Source organism: Saimiri boliviensis, chromosome 12, assembly GCF_048565385.1.
Source record: "Saimiri boliviensis isolate mSaiBol1 chromosome 12, mSaiBol1.pri, whole genome shotgun sequence".
Taxonomy (NCBI): Eukaryota; Metazoa; Chordata; class Mammalia; order Primates; family Cebidae; genus Saimiri; species Saimiri boliviensis.
Genome location: NC_133460.1, coordinates 108,955,380 through 108,975,791, shown reverse-complemented (window position 1 = coordinate 108,975,791; position 20,412 = coordinate 108,955,380). Strand labels below are relative to the sequence as shown.

The 20,412-nt window shown below is 41.8% G+C and overlaps 1 protein-coding gene across 1 annotated transcript in view; it reads right to left on the bottom strand.

Moving 5' to 3' along the window:
- Nucleotides 1–7,742: 7,742 nt before the first annotated feature.
- ABRAXAS2 (abraxas 2, BRISC complex subunit) overlaps nt 7,743–20,412 on the bottom strand; it is a 32,614-nt gene continuing 19,944 nt past the window's right edge. The window contains exons 6-9 of the mRNA XM_039465350.2: nt 16,407–16,526; nt 15,294–15,378; nt 13,218–13,332; nt 7,743–9,895 (exon numbers count right to left, since the gene is read on the bottom strand). Of these exons, the coding sequence (XP_039321284.1) occupies nt 9,426–9,895; nt 13,218–13,332; nt 15,294–15,378; nt 16,407–16,526 (790 nt within the window). The 3' untranslated portion in view covers nt 7,743–9,425. The remainder of the gene's footprint in view (nt 9,896–13,217; nt 13,333–15,293; nt 15,379–16,406; nt 16,527–20,412) is intronic.

The following is a 20,412-nucleotide window of genomic DNA, read 5'->3' as shown; positions in this document are numbered from 1 at the left end:
GCGCACTCAGGCCGGGTCGGGAGCAGATGGCTAGAGCAAGGTGCCAGGGCTCTCTCTTGCCATCCCCCTTCTCCTGAGGGCTTGGATGTCACTGAGCCTCGCCCGTAACTCTGTGCCCACTCTCCCTGGGTGGGTGGAGATTTGAATGCCAGTCTCCGGATGAAAAAGGGGATTAATTTGATCCTCCACCTGGGTACCCCTGAGCAGGCAGGCCAAGGACTGAGCAGGTGGAAGGTGTGGATGAGCTGCAGAAATGAGGTTGACTTCTGCTGGATACAGCCTTCCCTGTCACAGCCTGAGCAGGGGGAGGAGTGTGCTTGCCAGGACAAGGGCCACCGAGATTGCAGCTGCCCCAGGCATGTCCCCTTACCCTTCCCACTCTGGCCAGCCTGCATCCAAGGTGCCAGGACACTATGAAGAACGTCCCGGGCTGAGCTAAGGACAGCCATGCTTCCTGAGCAGGATGCCAAGCCCCGTGGGGGCTCAGAGCAAATGCTCCAGCCTGTTCTTTGTTTATTTCAATCTGGGACGAATGTTGCCGGAGAGGATCTCTGCTGTCCTTCCTGAACTGACTTTCTCCAAGCCCGTCATGGTCCGGAGCAGACACAGCTGTAAGAGGAGGCAGGAGGCCTGTGCTCTGGGTCTTTCAGTGGCTCTGTGACCTTGGGCCCATCACCGTGCTACCCTTGCTTCAGCTGTTCCCTCTTTGTGAAATGAGGGGTCAGCATCCTATGTCATCCAATATGGTAACTACTAGCCACATGGCATGCAGCTTCTTAAATCTAGATTTGAATGAATTAAAATTGAATGAAATTTAAAATGCAGGCTGGGTGCAGTGGCTCACACCTGTAACACCAGAACTTTGCTTGAGGTCAGGAGTTCGAGGGCAGCCTGGGCAACAAAGTGAGACCCCCATTTTTACAATTTTTTTTTTTTTTTTTTTTTTGAGACGGAGTCTTGCCCTGTCGCCAGGCTGGAGTGTAGTGGTGCGATATCACCTCACTCCAACTCGAAAACAAAAACAAACAACAAAGACTTTGTCCATAGTTTCAAGTTATGTCTATGTGAGTGGAACTCAGGAACAGTAAGTAACTGCTCTCTGGAAATAATAAGCATAGCGTAGATTCCTGGCACACACGTAAGATGGGAAGTTAGGAGATGCGTTTTACACAACTGGACTCCTTAAAGAGTTCATCTCAATCTGTCACAATCCTTTTTTTTTTTTTACCTTTTTTTTTTTTTTTTTTTTTACTTCCAGGCTGGAGTGCAGTGGTGCAATCTCAGCTCACTGCAACATCTACCTCCTGGACTCAAGCGAGTCTCCTGCCTCAGCCTCCTGAGTAGCTGGGATTATTGGTGTCCACCACCCATACCAAGCTAATTTTTTGTAATTTTAGTAGAGACAAGGTTTCGCCATGTTGGCCAGGCTGGTCTTGAACTTCTGACCTCAGGTAATCCACTTACCTCAGCCTCCCAAAGTGCTAAGATTACAGGTGTGACCCACCTCATCTGGCTCTGGACAAGGTCTTTTGGATGATACACATTCCAGGACAGAGAAATCATGCTTCAAATCAGTTGAGACCGAAAGGCCTCATCTCTACCAAGCAGAGCCCACAATTGGTTGGCCACAACAAATGTCCCAAATTCCTACAGATTTACTTTGCAATAAAACACCTCCCAGACTTGTTTGTATGTGGACCGGACTAATACTTAATACAACCAAAGGGAAAACCTGGCAGGAAAGGCATTGTTCAGCATTACAGCAAGCATGACACAAGAATCTTTCAAACAGGCTGGCTGTGGTGGCTCACGCCTATAATCCCAGCACTTTGGGAGACCGAGGCAGGCAGATCACCTGAGATCAGGAGTTCAAGACCAGCCTGGCCAACACGGTAAAACATGGTCTCTACTAAAGATACAAAAGTTATCTGGCTGTGGTGGCACAAGCCTGTAAAAATACCAGCTACTCGAGAGGCTGAGGCAGGAGAATCGCTTGAACCCATGAGGTAGAGGTTGCAGGGAGTCAAGATTGTGCCACTGCACTCCAGCCTAAGTGACAGAGCTGGAGTGCAGCGTCTCAGAAAAAAAAAAAAGAAAGAATCTTGCAAAGAGAGTATCTGCAAAATCAAGGAGATCCGCCTTACATTTTAAGACTCTAAACATCCATGTTGTAGTAGACACATTTGCCTTAAGAAAAATATAAAGAATTGCTCCAGTTTTGAATTACCTTCAATCTCTGAAGTTATTTCTTAAGTGCTTCTTGGAAATTTAGGAAATGGGTTCTGAACTAAATAAAGTTGAACAGGCTCCAGATTTATTAGGGAAAAAAAGATCAGTGTCAAGGCAAAACAAAATGCGATTTTTATCTGGAAATGAGATAAAGGTTGACTGCAGGGAAGAGAGCAGCCCCACCAAGGCTGATCTCATGCTGGCCGCAGAGCTGAAAAATTCAAGTGTGGTGAATAAACTCAGAGAATCAAGAATGTTTCCAGCATCCCCCCTTTATTTTTTTTATAAGAAAAAGAATAAAGAAGAGGAAGAAAGAGAAAGAGGAAGAGGGAGAGAGGATGGGGGTATTGCTTTATTGCCCGGGCTAGAATGCAATCTAAATATGGGTATGCCTATCATCGTCCTTAATAATGGAGATATAAAAGAAAATGAGGGAAGAGTAACAAACAAGGAGCCAACCAACATTTCGTTTAAACTTCTAAGTTGATATGATGTGGTACTGACAAGAGCGTATATTTTGTGTATTTAAAGTGGAGAGTTCTATAAATGTTAATTACGTTTACTTGTTCCAGATCTGAGTTCAAGTCCTGGATATCATTGTTAATTTTCTGTCTCATTGATCTGTCTAATATTAATGTTGAAGTCTCCCACTATTATTGTGTGGGAGTCTAAGTCTCTTTATTAGTCTTGTATGTCTGCGTATTCCTGTATTGGGTGCGTATATATTTAGGATCTTTAGCTCTTCTTGTTGTTGCATTGATCCTTTTATCATTATATAATGTCCTTCCTTGCTTCTTTTGATCTTTGTTGCTTTAACGACTATTTTATCAGAGGCAAAAATTGTAACTTCTGCTTTTTATTTATTTATTTTTGCTCTCTGTTTGGTTGGTAAATCTTTCTCCATCCCTTGTTTTGAGTCTTTGTGTATCCTTAAATGTGAGATGGGTCCGGATGCAGCATACTGATGAGTTTTAGTTTTTTATTCAAATTGGCTGTCTGTCTTTGGATTGGGGGATTTAGTCGATTTAAATTTAGAATTAATAATGACATATGTGAGTTTAATACTGCCATTTAATATTAGCTGGCTATTTTGCCCATTAGTTGATGTAAATTCTTCAATATATTGATGCTCTTTTTAGTATTTTTTTAGAAAGGCTGATACTGTTTGTTCCTTTCTATGTGTAGTGGTTCTTTCAGAAGCTCTTGTAAAGCAGGTCTGGTGGTGATGAAATCTCTGAGTGCTTGTTTATTCAGAAAAAACGTTATTTTTCCTTCACTTATGAAGCTTAGTTTAGCTGGATGTGAAATTCTTGGTTGAAAGTTCTTTTCTGCTGGGTGCGGTGGCTCAAGCCTGTAATCCCAGCACTTTGGGAGGCTGAGGCGGGTGGATCACGAGGTCAAGAGATCGAGACCATCCTGGTCAACATGGTGAAACCCCGTCTCTACTAAAGGTACAAAAAAATTAGCTGGGCATGGTGGCACGTGCCTGTAATCCCAGCTACTCAGGAGGCTGAGGCAGGAGAATTGCTTGAACCCAGGAGGCGGAGGTTGCGGTGAGCCGAGATAGCGCCATTGCACTCCAGCCTGGGTAACAAGAGCGAAACTCCGTCTCAAAAAAAAAAAAAAAAAAAGAAAGTTCTTTTCTTTAAGAATGTTGAATAAGGCCGGGCGTGGTGGCTCAAGCCTGTAATCCCAGCACTTTGGGAGGCCGAGGCGGGTGGATCATGAGGTCGAGAGATCGAGACCATCCTGGTCAACAAGGTGAAACCCCGTCTCTACTAAAAATACAAAAAATTAGCTGGGCATGGCGGCGCGTGCCTATAATCCCAGCTACTCAGGAGGCTGAGGCAGGAGAATTGCCTGAACCCAGGAGGCGGAGGTTGCGGTGAGCCGAGATCGCGCCATTGCACTCCAGCCTGGGTAACAAGAGCAAAACTCTGTCTCAAAAAAAAAAAAAAAAAAAAAAAAAGAATGTTGAATATTGGTCCCCACTCTCTTCTGGCTTGTAGGGTTTCTGCTGAGAGATCTGCTGTAAGTCTGATAGGCTTCCCTTTGTGGGTAACGTGACCTTTCTCTCTGGCTGCCCTTACTATTTTCTCCTTCATTTCAACCCTGGTGAATCTGATGATTATGTGCCTTTGAGTTGCTCTTCTTGAGGAATATCTTTGTGGTGTTCTCTGTATTACCTGGAGTTGAATATTATCCTGCCTTACTAGGCTGGGAAAATTTTCCTGAATAATATCCTGAAGCGTATTTTCCAGCTTGGATTCATTCTCTTCATCACATTCAGGTACACCTATCAAGCGTAGATTAGGTCTTTTCACATAGTCCCATATTTCTTGGAGACTTTGCTTGTTCCTTTTTATCCTTTTTTCTCTAATCTTGTCTTCTTGTTTTATTTCATTGAGTTGGTCTTCGACCTCTGATATCCTTTCTTCTGCTTGATCAATTCGGCTGTTAAAACTTGTGCATACTTCACGTAGGTCTCGTATTGTGTTTTTCAACTCCATCAATTCACTTATATTTCTCTCTAAATTGTGTATTCTTGTTAACATTTTGTCAAACCTTTTTTTAAAGTTCTTTGTTTCTTTAGATTGAATTAGAACAAGTTCTTTTAATTCACAGAAGTTTCTTATTATCCACATTTTGAAGCCTGCTTCTGTAATTGGAACACACTCGTTCTCCATCAAGCCTTGTTTCCTTGCTGATGAGGAACCGTGATCCCCTGCTGAGGGAGAGGCGTTCTGATCTTGGGTATCCTCGGCCTTTTTTGACTGTTTTCTTCCCTTCGTTATAAATTTATCCATCTGTGGTCTTTGTATTTACCGTCTTTGTAATTGGGTTTCTGAGTGGACGTCCGACTTACTGATTCTCAGCGCCGAAATCTGAGCAACCCACTGCGCCGACTCAGTCAGCGGCGTTAAGATTGATGGTGCTTTTCTGACTCTGCACCAAGAACCTACGCTCCGAGGCGCCGGCAAAACCGCCTCGCCGGTCACAAGAGTCGCGCTGGCGACCCGTGGGGCTCCTCCGCTGGGAATCTCCTGGTGCGTGAGCAACAAGAATTCATGTGAAGGTGTGGCGTCCTCTCGCTCTTTGCGCTTTCACTGGGAGCTACAATCCCGAGCTGCTAGTGATCAGCCATCTTGGATCTCTCTCCTCCAGCATCCACTTTTAAGGTGGTGTGCATGAAATAACTCACGTAATCAGTGACCACCATTTCTGAAGTCTTTTGTTATATAAACACTAACTGCAGAAAAATTATAAAATACAAATGAAAGAGAAAAAATTAATTCATCTTGCCACATCTTGGGACAACATTGTAAACACTTAGGTGAATATCCTCCCAGATTGTTTTCTATCAAGAACAATACTAATTTTTCCCCACAAAAATCAGATCAAACATACCGTTTGGAAACCCGAGTTTCTTCGTTTGGTGTCTTCCATGTCAAGAATTTTTTTTTTTTTTTTTTTTTTTTTTTTTTTTTTTTTTGAGACAGAGTCTCACTCTGTCGCCCAGGCTGGAGTGGAGTGGCATGATCTTGGCTCACTGTTAACTTCTGCCTGCCAGGTTCAAGTGATTCTCCTGTCTTAGCCTCCCTAATAGCTGGGACTACAAGCGTGTGCTACCATGCCGTGCTAACTTTTGTATTTTTTAGTAGAAATAAATTGACAGGCTAGTCTCGAACTCCTGACCTTCTGATCTGCGAGCCACCACACCCGGCCAAGAAATCCTTTTTATTTTGGACAGTCTCAGTCAACGAGGCTGGAGTGCAGTGTCAAGATCTCAGCTCACTGCAACTACCGCCTATGGGGTTCAAGTGATTCTCGTGCCTCAGCCTCCCCAGTAGCTGGGATTATAGGCATTCAACACCACACCAGGCTACTTTTTGTATTTTTAGTAGAAATGGGGTTTCACCATGTTGACCAGGGTGGTCTTGAACTCCCGACCTCAGGTGTCCACCTGCCTCAGACTCCCAAAGTGCTAGGATTACAGGTGTGAGCCACCATGGGTGGGCTTGCTTTGTTTGAATAGAGAGTGTTCCACCATGTTGCCCAGGCTGGTATTGAACTCCTGAGCTCCAGGGATCCGCCCGCCTCAGCCTCCCAAAGTGCTGGGATTACAGGTCTGAGTCACTGTGCCCACCCATCTTTTTGATTTCTACCTCAATATTGTTAATGGCTGCAAAGACTATTTCTTCTGGAGTGTATCAAAATTTAACCATTTCCCTACATTAGCATTCATGTTACTTCCAGGTTTTTGCTATTACAAATATACTGCAATGAGCTTACTTTTGTTAAGCACTACATTCTGGACCACGTGTCACATCTGGCATCCAGAGGGACATTTGCTTGCAGATGTTACAAAGCCTCACTGCTAGAAGGTACTCCTCCCCTCATCTCTAGGGATTAGAAGAACCCCAGAGTAACCCAATTTGGAGGTACTGTATGTCCTGACTCACCTTATTTAGGACATTACAAAAATCACGGTATAAAAGGAAAACAGCTAAGCCACATCCCAGATTTTTCCAAAATCTGTGTGTCATAAAGTTGAAAAGTAAACATTTTTCATTATTTATTAGCACATTTACAAATCCATTTGCCTTCAGGTTTCCTGCCTGTCTGGCAGAATTCAAGTTTGCTATAGGAAAGGACGAAGCAGATCCTAACGAAAAAAGAAAGATCTTTCAGTAACTGAAATGAAACCTACAACCAAGTAAGTCAGACCCAGAACACAGTTAATAACCGTGAGTTATTTCCACTATATTTTTATTTCACATCATCTCAGATTCTTTTTATCTCCTTAAAACATAGACTTACAAGACAATTTAAATATTTTTGTTAAAGCAATTATGGTCAATGCCCCACTGTGTCTGCAATTAAAAAAATACATATCCTGAATATTTGGGGACGAGATTTCTATTTTGACTCCAGAAAAAGCAACTACAATACGTAATTGGGCATTTCCAGACTTTGAAGTGAAAGAATCCAGTCTCCTTTTCTCTGAATTCTTGGAGATGTTGAGTAGAATCCTAAAACGCTGGAATTTGCACGTAAAAACCCTGCTGAAAACACTCTCTCCTTGCATTTCGGAAGAGATACACATCACTCAACCGGAATGGCGCCCTCAGAATCCAGAATACATGTGTTAGCCAGCCGACCCTTGTTCTAAAGTGACCCCACAATTCCTAAGACACTCTTGGGCAACAAGTTCTACAGTACCTCCATTGTTAGGGGATCCAGGCTGAGGAATCACTTTAAACAAGATCTGTTCTTCTATGGAGGATGCCTTTTAGGGCCCTTTCCAAGATTCAGTTGATACTCAATTGATACTTAGTCTTGTAGGTAACATGAAATCAACAGAAACATTTTGGAAACTGAAACTTGAAAATCACAGAAAAGTAAGGTTTTGATACCCTTTAAAAAGCTCTTTCAAGTCCACTATGAATTGCCAGGATGACCACACTGAGGCAAGGCCTCACCCGGTGCTGAGACAGACATGAAAACAACGGTACCGAGATTAAGTAAGTTTTTATTGTCACATTTAACTGCTTTGTCAGATATACATTGTAGATTTCAGTATGGCATCAAAATAAAAATATTTTCCTGAATGTCAAAATCTGAACCGAGGAGATGGCAATGGCACTTAAAAAAAATAAACTCACACTGGTGCTGAAGCTTAGTGGGTAGGTAGCTGATAACAACTGGAACGCATTTGCAGAAAGTGGTCTGCAGCATTTTAAATCAAATGGCAGTGGTGTAAGGCCAACAAAACCAGGAGAGTAGTTAAAATACAGACGCCCATAGAGCGGCTATCCAAGGAATGGCAGTTGCAGCGTTTCACTTTTGGTCTGTATCATATTGTCTAATTTAGTACTGGAACTGGGGCTGAGGAAATAACGTCTATTCTATAAACCGAAACTACTTTTTCAGAACCCAGATTTTAAGCCTCTCCAACTTCCTTATTCTTACAGGTTTTAACTAGCTCAAAGGAAAGGCAGCTAAACTCCAAGTAATGACCTTGTGGCCGTCCTTGTCATAAATGGCGGGTCTTGCCATTTCCAAACCAGAAGCCAACATGCTCCTGAGTGTCTTAGTGGTTTCACACATTGTGGGCAAAACTAGAAAACAAGTAGTCATTAAATAAAAATTTAAGTGCATCCCAAGACAGTCTCTACACATACTGTGATTATTCCCCAAATGGCAACTTAAGTATGGTTACTCAGCTTGAAAAGGAATCTTTATTTACCAATATTCCCAAACAGTTTATCATTAAATGTCTTTCCTCCACAAATAAAACTAACACTAGGATTTGTCAGAAGATCTAAATGAGTTATATCCCTTCTGTATGAACTCAGCTAAACCTACCATGTCTGGAATCTGTTCATTATAAAACTCTGGTCTGGTACCAAACTTCTGTTATCCACAGGTGTGTGTCCTTTAAGATTCCAGAACAGAGACCATAAATGTGCTAGTGCAACACAGCAGTCACTGTAATCCACCAAGAAAAAAATAATTAATTTATTTTATGACATATTTATTTGGATGATTACCTACTGGTAGTTAGTATCTCTGCTTTTTTTTTTTTTTCTTAAAGGCAACCATTTTAAGTGATAATACATATCAGGCTAGTAGAAAAAAGCTGAAAGCCCTCTTTTTTGATCTCACAAAGTCATGCAGACAAGAGAAGGTATATCTGATTTGTTCCAATCAGGCTTCTTAGAATTAACAAAATTTCTTTTCTGGCAAAGATGAATTTGGCTCATCATAGAAAGAAGTTCTTTGAAGGCTGCTGCTAAACTTGTTTCCCTTTGAAAAAGTAAATTTCAAGGCATGATAGTGCAAGAGGTAAGTTTTTGATTTATAGAACATTTATAGACTAATTGTGCTTAGTCTCTAATTTCCAATTTATTTTAAAGAACAGAAACTACACTGATAAGTTTCACTTTGCCTAAATTTACCAGTACATCCATGAATCGCACCAGAATTAGGACAATTTGATTATCTTAATGATTCTGTCATGAAACTTGCACCCTACATCCAAAGGCAAAGACCAGCGGATGGAGGCTCCCACCAGTTCTGTGCACAAGGACTCTCTTCTTGGGAGTCAAGGTATCTGAGAAAGCAGTTCTCAAAAACCCTCTCGGTAAGCAATGAAGAAAAACAGTGCTAGGTGCAGAGTTTCTTTTGTTTAGTTAAATCTGGGAGGTCTGAGTGTTCCTGGGGTCCTCGTCGGGATGTGTCATGGGTCGAGAATCCTTCGAATGTGAGTACTCGCTATTAGAGGGCTCTGTAGGGTCAATCAAATTTTCATAATCACTGTCGTCTGAATCCTCGCCACTGTCTCCAGCTGCTCTTTGGGAAGGAGGAAGGTCGGCTCCACTTCCAGGATACTTCAGTCCGGCACTGGTGGAAGCATAATTGGAAGAGCCCACAGCTTGAGGTCGAGGCATAAAAACACTCCTTTCCATGCGAGAGTGACTCAAAGTACTTTCTTGATTGTTTGGGTGAAAATCAGAATAGGGGGGAGGAGGATCAGAGGCCTCTGCGTCTCCAAGGGTACTTCGACCTTCAGCTGCAAACCCAGAATAGGGCATCCGAGGACTGAACGCTGGCTCCAAACTTTCACATGGCACCTGTCTGCTTAACACTGCCTGCTGCAATCCTGGATGAAAACAAAGAAAATTCTAACACTTTCTAGATTCTCACAGCTTTTCATCTCAATATACGACATGGTCAATCCAAACGTTCTGGAAAGCAGCAGTGGGGCAATGAAGTTGACTGCTATTAATTATTTTACAATTGCCCAGTACTTTATAATTTACAAAGCATTTCCCTCAACATTAAATTCATTTTAAGCCCATGACAAATTTCTGAAGTGTTATCATTATCATTATTATTACTGTTTCCATTATATATGCCAAGGAACCAGAGTTCAGAAAGGTGAGGTGATGTGACTATGGGGACAGCGAGAAGTCGGCCTGAGACTCAGAATGCAGGCTGTGTCACTCCACATCCTGTGCTAGTTCCCGGGTGTGGGGCTCACTGCCTCACACTGTGGGGCCCAAAAGTTGAAATGCAAACGTCCTGTACACAGCATGAGAGTGTGAGATTCTTTTCTCGGCAGCATCCTATCAAAAAACCAATTTATTTATAGCTACCTGTCATAATACACTTATACACCTCTTTCTCATTAAAACTTTTAAAGCCCTGTTTGTTAAGAAGGTACTGAATCCACAGCTTTACTCTATTTTTATTAATGTTCTGAAAGAACCCACATAGTCTATATAGCCTTGAAGCTTTTTCTACGTAGCATTTAAATTTTCTTAAAAAATACTATAAAACTGATGCACACTTGTGCAATATTTAGAATATTTAGAAACAAAGAAAGAAAATAAAAGCTGCCCACAATTCCATCACCCCAATAACACTGTCAAGATGAAAAGAGCACAGGATTTCAAGTGAAGGGACCTAAATTGTAAATATCAGGCCCTTACTTCCTAGCTGTATTACAGAAGTCACTAATCCTTGTTGAACTCTGGTTTTATTATCCAGCTTTGAGTGTTTGTCTGTACATGTACATGTTTGTCTGTACATGGCTGAGATTACTCTGTTTATACTGTCTTATATCCTAGCTTTTTGTTTGTTGAGACAGGGTCTCACTCTGTCACCCAGGCTGGAGTGCAGTGACACAATCATGGCTCATTGCGGCCTTGACCTCTCGAGCTCAGGTGATTCTCCCACCTCAGCCTCCTAAGTAACTGGGACTAGAGGTGCACGCCACCATGCCTGGCTCATTTTTTTTTCTTTCTTTAGTAGAGAGGGGGTTTTGCCATGTTGCCCAGGCTGGTCTTACACTCCTGGGTGCCAAGTGATGCACCTGCCTCGGCCTAAGTGCCGTGATTAGAGGCGTGAGCCACCATGGTAGGCCTAGTTTTTTTACTTAAAATTATATATTGGGCATTAACTCAAATTCACTTCAATGGTTGTATAATATGCCATCATACATATACATACCACTATTTAAAGAAAATTTACAACTGTAAATTGGCAAATTATACATATTTGTAACATACTGTAATTTATTCAATTATTTTACTTTTGTTGATTTAACTACTTTAAATTCCTGTTTTGGCCAGGCACAGTGGCTCACACCTGTAATCCCAGCACTTTGGGAGGCGGAGGCAAGAAGATCATTTAGAATTCAGGAGTTTGAGACCAGCCTGGGCAACAGAGTGAGACTTCATCTCTTTTTTTTTTTTTTTTTTGAGATGGAGTTTCGCTCTTGTTACCCAGGCCGGAGTGCAATGGCGCGATCTCGGCTCACCGCAACCTCCGCCTCCTGGGTTCAGGCAATTCTCCTGCCTCAGCCTCCTGAGTAGCTGGGATTACAGGCACGCACCACCATGCCCAGCTAATTTTTTTGTATTTTTAGTAGAGACGGGGTTTCACCATGTTGACCAGGATGGTCTTGATCTCTTGACCTCGTGATCCACCCGCCTCGGCCTCCCAAAGTGCTGGGATTACAGGCTTGAGCCACCGCGCCCGGCCGAGACTTCATCTCTAAAAAATAAAAATAAAAATTTCTGTCTTCTTCTCTCCTATCTCCCTCCCTCCCTCCCTCCCTTCTTTTTTTTTTTTTTTTGACAAAGCATTGCCCTGTGACCCAGGCTGGAGTGCAATGGCAAGATCTCGGCTCAGCGCAACCTCCACCTCCCAGGTTCAAACGATTCTCCTGCCTCAGCCTCCTGAGTAGCTAAGATTACAGGCGCCCACCACTACATCCAGCTAATTTTTTGTATTTTTAGTAGAGACTGGGTTTCACCATGTTGACCAGGCTGGTCTCGAACTCCTTACCTCATGATCCGCCCACCTCGGCCTCCCAGAGTACTGGGATTACAGTCGTGAGCCACTATGCCCAGCCTTGTTTTTTTTTGAGACAGAGTCTTGCTCTGTCACCCAGGCTGGACTGGAGTACAGTGGCGTGATCTCGGCTCACTGCAACCTCCACCTCTCGGGTTCAAGTGATTTTCCTGCCTCAGCCTCCCCAGCAGCTGACATTACAGGTGGGTGCCTCCATGCCTGGCTAATTTTTGTATTTTTAGTAGAGACAAGGTATTGCCACACTGGCCAAGTTAGTCTTGAACTCCTGACCTCAGGTGATCTGCCCATCTCGGCCTTCCAAAGTGCTGGGATTATAGGCATGAGCCACCGTGCCTGGCCCTATCTGCATTTCTGATTATTTCTAGAAAAATATAACAGTAAATTAGACTGTTATATTTTCCTGGAAACATAAATTACATTTTAATTGGATTATATATATTCTTATTAACTTAGAAAAGTTTAGCCCCAACCTTATCTTTAACACTTGATATTATCTGCCATACGTTTATACATTTTACACACAGATATTAAGTCTGGTGGTGTTACAGTAAACACGTCTATTATGCAGGAATTATTAGGTTCCTCGGCCTAATTCTCAATCACTTGGTTCCTCAGCCTAATCGTGTCTATCCATCCATGGCTACCAAAATTAGACATTTAAAACCTTTACTGGGACCAAACATAAAGCTGAAAGAATATTCGATAGTTCCTTTATGAGGCTATATTTAAGACAGGAAACAGTGCCTGCCTGCTGGGCATGCCAGGGTTTACTTAGTAATGCCCACCACATTCACTGTAAGTAGATCCGACTGTCAATATATACACAAATCTGTATCAATAACTTCTTGGGATTTATTCTAATTTCCACTTCAGCCTTTCTACCTTCAGTTTTGTTTTTCTTCAAGTGTCAGAGAATTAGGGGTAACTACGAAAAACGGCACTTGCCCTCCAGAGGAGCTTAACAAGAGACTACTGTGCCCCAATCAGGCTCATCTGAGACTTGTTGAGCATAGGAAGAGGCACGCCGTTTACTGCATGATATGATCTGATGTTTAAAACAACTTTTCCTTGACACCGACTGGTAAAATTAACAAGAGACTTACTTCTTTCTTGTTCCTTTTCATTTTTCCTCTGAGTGATTTGTCTTCGTAATTTGTTCACTTCTGCCTGACAAGATTCAACAACTCGCTCACTCTTTTCAACATCTGCACACACTGCCTGAGGAAAAAAATGACAAGCAAGGTTAGCTTCAAGTTCAAGCTCAAGGCATTCCAGAAATTCAGTGCTGATTACAACTCTAGAAAAAGTCCAGATGGTTTATTGAGTTTAAAAGCAGCCACATAAGGTAGAACAAAATCATGAAAGCCCAAAAGCTTAGAATTGTTATTATTCACTGATTTGCTTTCTTAAGATGATTATGCTATTTAGCTTATAAATTCTTGACCAATAGGGTTAAGATAGGAAAGATGTATTCTTTTCCTTTGATTAACCACTTTTATTGAAATGAAAAAGGAAACTCTTGTTACCAGTTTAGCATAAAAGGAAGAACAAAAGATAAGATGGATGCTTCCAACTTTTATTACCAACACTGAAAAATCAGATAAGACAGTTTATCAGGAAATGTTTATAAAGAAAAGTTGAAAAAAAGTTTCAAAGTCAAGGTTTAATAAAAAATAGCTATTTGAGACTGCTTCTGTGTAATTTAGCCATTTATAATCCTGACAACACTCTATGTGATTTGATATTTTCAAAGCAGAGCTTATTCAATCAACAATGAAATATAACAGCCACTTTTGGCCAGTGCTGATATTCTGAAAAGGGCATGGTCATGAATTCAGGACAAAAAGCTGTTTTCCACTGCACGTTCCTTCCATAGCAGAAATACCAGAAGCTTCCAGAGAGTAAGCTGGTTACCAGTGAGCCTGTATAAAGTTCCCTACACTGGTCCGTGCACAGTGACCCTAGTTTGGAACAATAGACTGGAATTGGCTCCTTTATGCTTCTCCTTCTGCCCCGCCCTGAACTCAGCCTGTTTTCCTCTTTTTCAGTACCTGCCTTCATTTCTCTTTCTACTCATTGAGGCCTTCATCCTTTTAATTTTTTATATTAGAGATGGGGATTCACTCTATCACCTGGGCTGGAGTGCAGCAGCAAAACTGTAGCTCACTGCAGTCCAGCCTTGACCTTTTGGGTTCAAGCAATCCTCCTGCCTCAGCTTCCCAAGTAGCTGGGGACTATAGGTGCATGCTGCCACACTGGATTAATTTTTTAATGTTTTTACAGAAATGGGGTCTCATTATGTTGCCCAGGCTGGTCTCGAACTCCTTGGCTCAAGCAATCCTCTTGCCTAGGCCTCCCACAGTGCTGGGATTACAGGTGTGAGCCACCATGCCTGGCCAAAGCCTTTTTCCTTAAAGTCAGGCTTTCTCTAGGTCTGGGAGAGCTTCATCAACTTTACCACTTTCCTTGCTGTACTCAAAGGCAAGCTCAAAGGCTCTTTTGTTCTTAGGGTTTAGAGTAAACTACTCCTGAGAACACAGCAGGGATGATGAAAAGAATGTGGGAAAGTATCATCAGCACCTAGTTCAGTATTTGGCTCACAGATGTTTCCATCGATTCTGTTGCATGATGACTAGGAATGAACAGGCTCCACTGACACCCCCCCACTCGATGGAGAAAGCTGGGGCAAAAAGTTAAGTGAACTAGGATGAAGAGGCAGAGCTGCACCCAGTTATGGGTGCCTTTTGATACAATCTCTACTTAGAATATAACTGATGGAGACAGCTGTGTTCTTAACCAGTCTTCCTTAAATATGGAATACAGTTTCCGAGAAAAACTACTATCACAAATGGGGCCATAAGTATTTGTCAACAGCCCGACTCTATTCTGGGAAAGCAGATTCTGCGCTGGGCGCGGTGGCTCATGCCTGTAATCCCAACACTTTGGGAGGCTGAGGTGGGCGGATCAGCTGAGCTCAGGAGTTCAAGATCAGCCTGGCCAACATGGTGAAATCCCATCTCTATAAATAAATAAATAAATAAATAAAATAAAAAGAAAGCAGATTCTGCCTTTCAGATTCTAACTCTATTTGTCAGTTGGAAGATAATTAAAAATTAAAGTAGAATTAAAAGCTTTTGGGTAAGACAAATAAGATGAAAACTAATAAATAAATCAGTTACCTGCACTTTCTCCTGAAGTGCATTATAAACCTGATAAATCGCCCTGATGTCTTTCATTACTCCATCCTTGTCAAAAAAGTCAGTACTAGAAGACAAAGAGAAAAAAGATGCCACAAGGTTATCGTAACTGCTGTGAAACAGAAAGGCATTTTTTCTATCACTTCCACTTTACTCTACTGTTTACATGCTGTGCCTCCATCTAAACCAGGTGTCCCCAAACTATGGCCCGCGGGCCGCATGTGGCCCGCTAAGGCCATTTATCCGGCCCCCCGCCGCACTTCAGGAAGGGGCACTTCTTTCATTGGTGGTCAGTGAGAGGAGCACAGTATGTGGCAGCCCTCCAACGGTCTGAGGGACAGTGAACTGGCCCCCTGTGTAAAAAGTTTGGGGACGCCTGATCTAAACATTAAAGTGCTTAGGGAATAATGTCCAGACAACAAGAATCACGGAAGAGAAATAAAAAAGAACCCATGTTTCCAAGATCATTTAAAAAATAATAAACAGGTATGTATTCTTCAGTGACTATGGTTAGCTTTTAGAATCTCAGAAATAATACTCTATCCAAAACTTTTGTATCATTGTGGTAAATGATTTTAAAAATTTGTAAAAGCGGCCGGGCGCGGTGGCTCAAGCCTGTAATCCCAACACTTTGGGAGGTCGAGGCGGGTGGATCACGAGGTCAAGAGATCGAGACCATCCTGGTCAACATGGTGAAACCCCGTCGCTACTAAAAATACAAAAAAGTAGCTGAGCATGGTGGTGCGTGCCTGTAATCCCAGCTACTCAGGGGCTGAGGCAGGAGAATTGCCTGAACCCAGGAGGCGGAGGTTGCGGTGAGCCGAGATCGTGCCATTGCACTCCAGCCTGGGCAACAAGAGTGAAACTCCGTCTAAAAAAAAAAAAAAAAAAAAAAAATTGTAAAAGTAAATTATCTTTTCAACAAGAATATAATTTTGATATATGCTGGTGGTATCTAGATAATTACCTTACTGTATTCTTCAACTTTAATCATATCAAACTTAGTTTTACATTTCTCCATATACCTTTAAATGTTATTAACGAAAGAAATATTGCTGATAAAAGAAAAAACCAGCAATTTACCTTTCAACTTACCCATGTTCTTTAATCACTTTGGCATAACTCTGAGAAGTATTTGGCACTGAAGACACTTTGTACTCTTGCTGGCTAGTATTTCCTAGATTGGGAATAGCAAGTGATATCCTTTGATTATACCTATGGGAAAAATTCAGAAAGATATCGTGTTAAATGTACCATTCTATCATAAACAAGTGAGAGTGACAGTTTAAAAAAAAGGGGGTGCTGGGTGTGGTGGCTCAAGCCTGTAATCTCAGCACTTAGGGAGGCTGAAGCGTGCAGATCACCTGAGGTCAGGAGCTGGAGACATGGTGAAACCCTGCCTCTACTAAAAATACAAAAAAAATTAGCCAGGCGCGGCAGTGCAGACCTGTAGTCCCAACTACTCTGGAGGCTGAGGCAGGAGAATCACTTGAATCCGGGAGGCAGAGGTTGCAGTGAGCCAAGATCGTGCCACTGCACTCCAGCCTGGGCAATAGAGCAAGACTCCATCTCTAAACAACTGAATTTTTAAAAGGGCATGCATGCTGGCATGTACCTATAGTCCCAGCTACTTAGGAGGCTAAGGTGACAGATCAGGAGTTCAAGGTTGCAATGAACTATGATAGCGTCACTGTACTCCAGCCTGGGTGACAAGACCCTGTCTCTAAAATAATAAAAAATTAAAATAAAGGCTGGGCGCGGTGGCTCAAGCCTGTAATCCCAGCACTTTGGGAGGCCGAGGCGGGTGGATCACGAGGTCGAGAGATCGAGACCATCCTGGTCAATATGGTGAAACCCCGTCTCTACTAAAAATACAAAAAAATAGCTGGGCATAGTGGCACATGCCTGTAATCCGAGCTACTCAGGAGGCTGAGGCAGGAGAATTGCCTGAACCCAGGAGGCGGAGGTGGTGGTGAGCCGAGATCGCGCCATTGCACTCCAGCCTGGGTAACAAGAGCGAAACTCCGTCTCAAAAAAAAAAAAAAATTAAAATAAATAAAGTTAATTAACTAAAAGAAGAATGGGGCATGGTGATAGGAGTCTTAGTTGCTGACACTGATTAACAGGAAGGTCTCATGGAGCACCTTCGTCTACAGACACTCAAACACACATGAATTAGAAATTTTTTCCCTTCTTGTAAAGTAGAACCTTGCTTATCAACTCCTTGAGAGCAGAGGTCATGCCTCACACATCTTTTGTATACCCAGTGACTGACACAATGCTGAGCCTGTTGTAAATGCTCAAGAAATACATACAGATTACATAATGAAATCTTACAAAAGCCTTTTTAGCAATTAACAATTATTTTCACTGATGTCAATTTAATTTATTCTACAACAAATAAATCTCCAGAGGGAAACCATTCTGCTGTTTATAAACAGACAACCTGATCATATAATCATATGGTTTTTTTTTTTCTTTTTGCTTTAATAAGTTCACAATGCAAAACCCTTATTAACCAGTAGGTGGACCAATTTTACATTTTTGTATTTGAAATTTATGTTTCAAAATTATAATCAGACTTCCACAGCAATAAAACTGCATTTCCACATAGTGGATTATGGAGATGTAAAAGACAATTTCCAGCTATTTATTCCTATAAGAATTTATGCATAATAAACATGTCTTCTTACTGCTTCTTGATCCAAAAATAATTTTATATAAATAACTGACAGAAAAATACCTCCTCTATGCTGGGCACAGTGGCTCATGCATGTAATCCCAGCACTTTGGGAGGCTGAGGTGAGTGGATCACCCGAGGTCAGGAGTTCAAGACCAGTCTGACCAGCATTGCGAAACCCCTTCTCTACTAAAAATACAAAATTAGCTGGGCATGGTGGCGCGTGCCTGTCATCCCAGCTACTCAGGAGGCTGAGGCAGAAGAATCGCTTGAACGTAGGAGGCGGACGTTGCGGTGAGCCAAGATCGTGCCATTGCACTCCAGCCTGGGCAACAAGAGCGAAACTCCAACTCTCCAACGCAAAAAAAAAAAAAAAAAAAAAAAAGAAAGAAAAATAACTTTTCTAACCACAAAAAGAGCTAAAAAGAATAATAAAAGTTTTTATTTAAAGATGCATAGAAGATGGCTGATCACTAGCAGCTCAGGATTGTAGCTCCCAGTGAAAGCGCAAAGAGCGAGAGGACGCCACACCTTCACATGAATTCTTGTTGCTCACGCACCAGGACATGCCCAGCGGAGGAGCCCCACGGGTCACCAGTGCGTCTCTTGTGACCGGCGAGGCAGTTTTGCCGGCGCCTCAGAGCATCGGTTCTCGGTGCAGAGTCAGAAAAGCACCATCAATCTTAACGCCGCTGATTGAGTCGGCGCAGTGGATTGCTCAGATTTCAGCGCTGAGAATCAATAAGTTGGACGTCCACTCAGACACCCAATTACAAAGACGGTAATTATAAAGACCACAGATGGATAAATCTACAACGAAGGGAAGAAAACAGCCAAAAAAGGCTGAGAATACCCAAGATCAGAACGACTCTCCCTCAGCAGGGGATCACAGTTCCTCATCAGCAAGGAAACAAGGCTTGATGGAGAACAAGTGTGTTCCAATTACAGAAGCAGGCTTCAAAATGTGGATAATAAGAAACTTCTGTGAATTAAAAGAACTTGTTCTAATTCAATCCAAAGAAACTAAGAACTTTGAAAAAAGGTTTGACGAAATGTTAACAAGAATACACAATTTAGAGAGGAATATAAGTGAATCGAAGGAGCTGAAATACACAATACGAGAACTACGTGAAGTATACACAAGTTTTAACAGCCGAATTGATCAAGCAGAAGAAAGGATATCAGAGGTCCAAGACCAACTTAATGAAATAAAACAAGAAGACAAGATTAGAGAAAAAAGGATAAAAAGGAACAAGCAAAGTCTCCAAGAAATATGGGACTATGTGAAAAGACCTAATCTACGCTTGATAGGTGTACCTGAATGTGATGAAGAGAATGAATCCAAGCTGGAAAATATGCTTCAGGATATTAATCAGGAAAATTTTCCCAACCTAGTAAGGCAGGATAATATTCAACTCCAGGTAATACAAAGAACACCACAAAGATATTCCTCAAGAAGAGCAACTCCAAGGCACATAATCGTCAGATTCACCAGGGTTGAAATGAAGGAGAAAATACTAAGGGCAGCCAGAGAGAGAGGTCAGGTTACCCACAAAGGGAAGCCTATCAGACTCACAGCAGATCTCTCAGCAGAAACCCTACAAGCCAGAAGAGAGTGGGGACCAATATTCAACATCCTTAAAGAAAAGAACTTTCAACCAACAATTTCACATCCAGCCAAACTAAGCTTCATAAGTGAAGGAAAAATAAAGTTTTTTGTGAACAAGCAAGCACTCAGAGATTTCATCACCACCAGGCCTGCTTTACAAGAGCTTCTGAAAGAACCACTACACATAGAAAGGAACAAACAGTATTAGCCTTTCTAAAAAAATACTAAAAAGTAAAGAGCATCAATATATTGAAGAATTTACATCAACTAATGGGCAAAATAGCCAGCTAATATTAAATGGCAGTATTAAACTCACATATATCATTATTAATTCTAAATTTAAATTGACTAAATCCCCCAATCCAAAGACAGACAGGCAATTTGGATAAAAAACTAAAACCCATCAGTATGCTGCATCCAGACCCATCTCACATTCAAGGATACACAAAGACTCAAAACAAAGGGATGGAGAAAGATTTACCAACCAAACAGAGAGCAAAAATAAATAAATAAAAAGCAGAAGTTAACAATTTTTGCCTCTGATAAAATAGTCATTAAAGCAACAAAGATCAAAAGAAGCAAAGAAAGACATTATATATTGATAAAAGCATCAATGCAACAAGAAGAGCTAAAGATCCTAAATATATACGCACCCAATACAGGAACACCCAGACATACAAGACTAATAAAGAGACTTAGACTCCCACACAATAATAGTGGGAGACTTCAACATTAATATTAGACAGATCAATGAGACAGAAAATTAACAACGATATCCAGGACTTGAACTCAGATCTGGAACAAGTAAACAT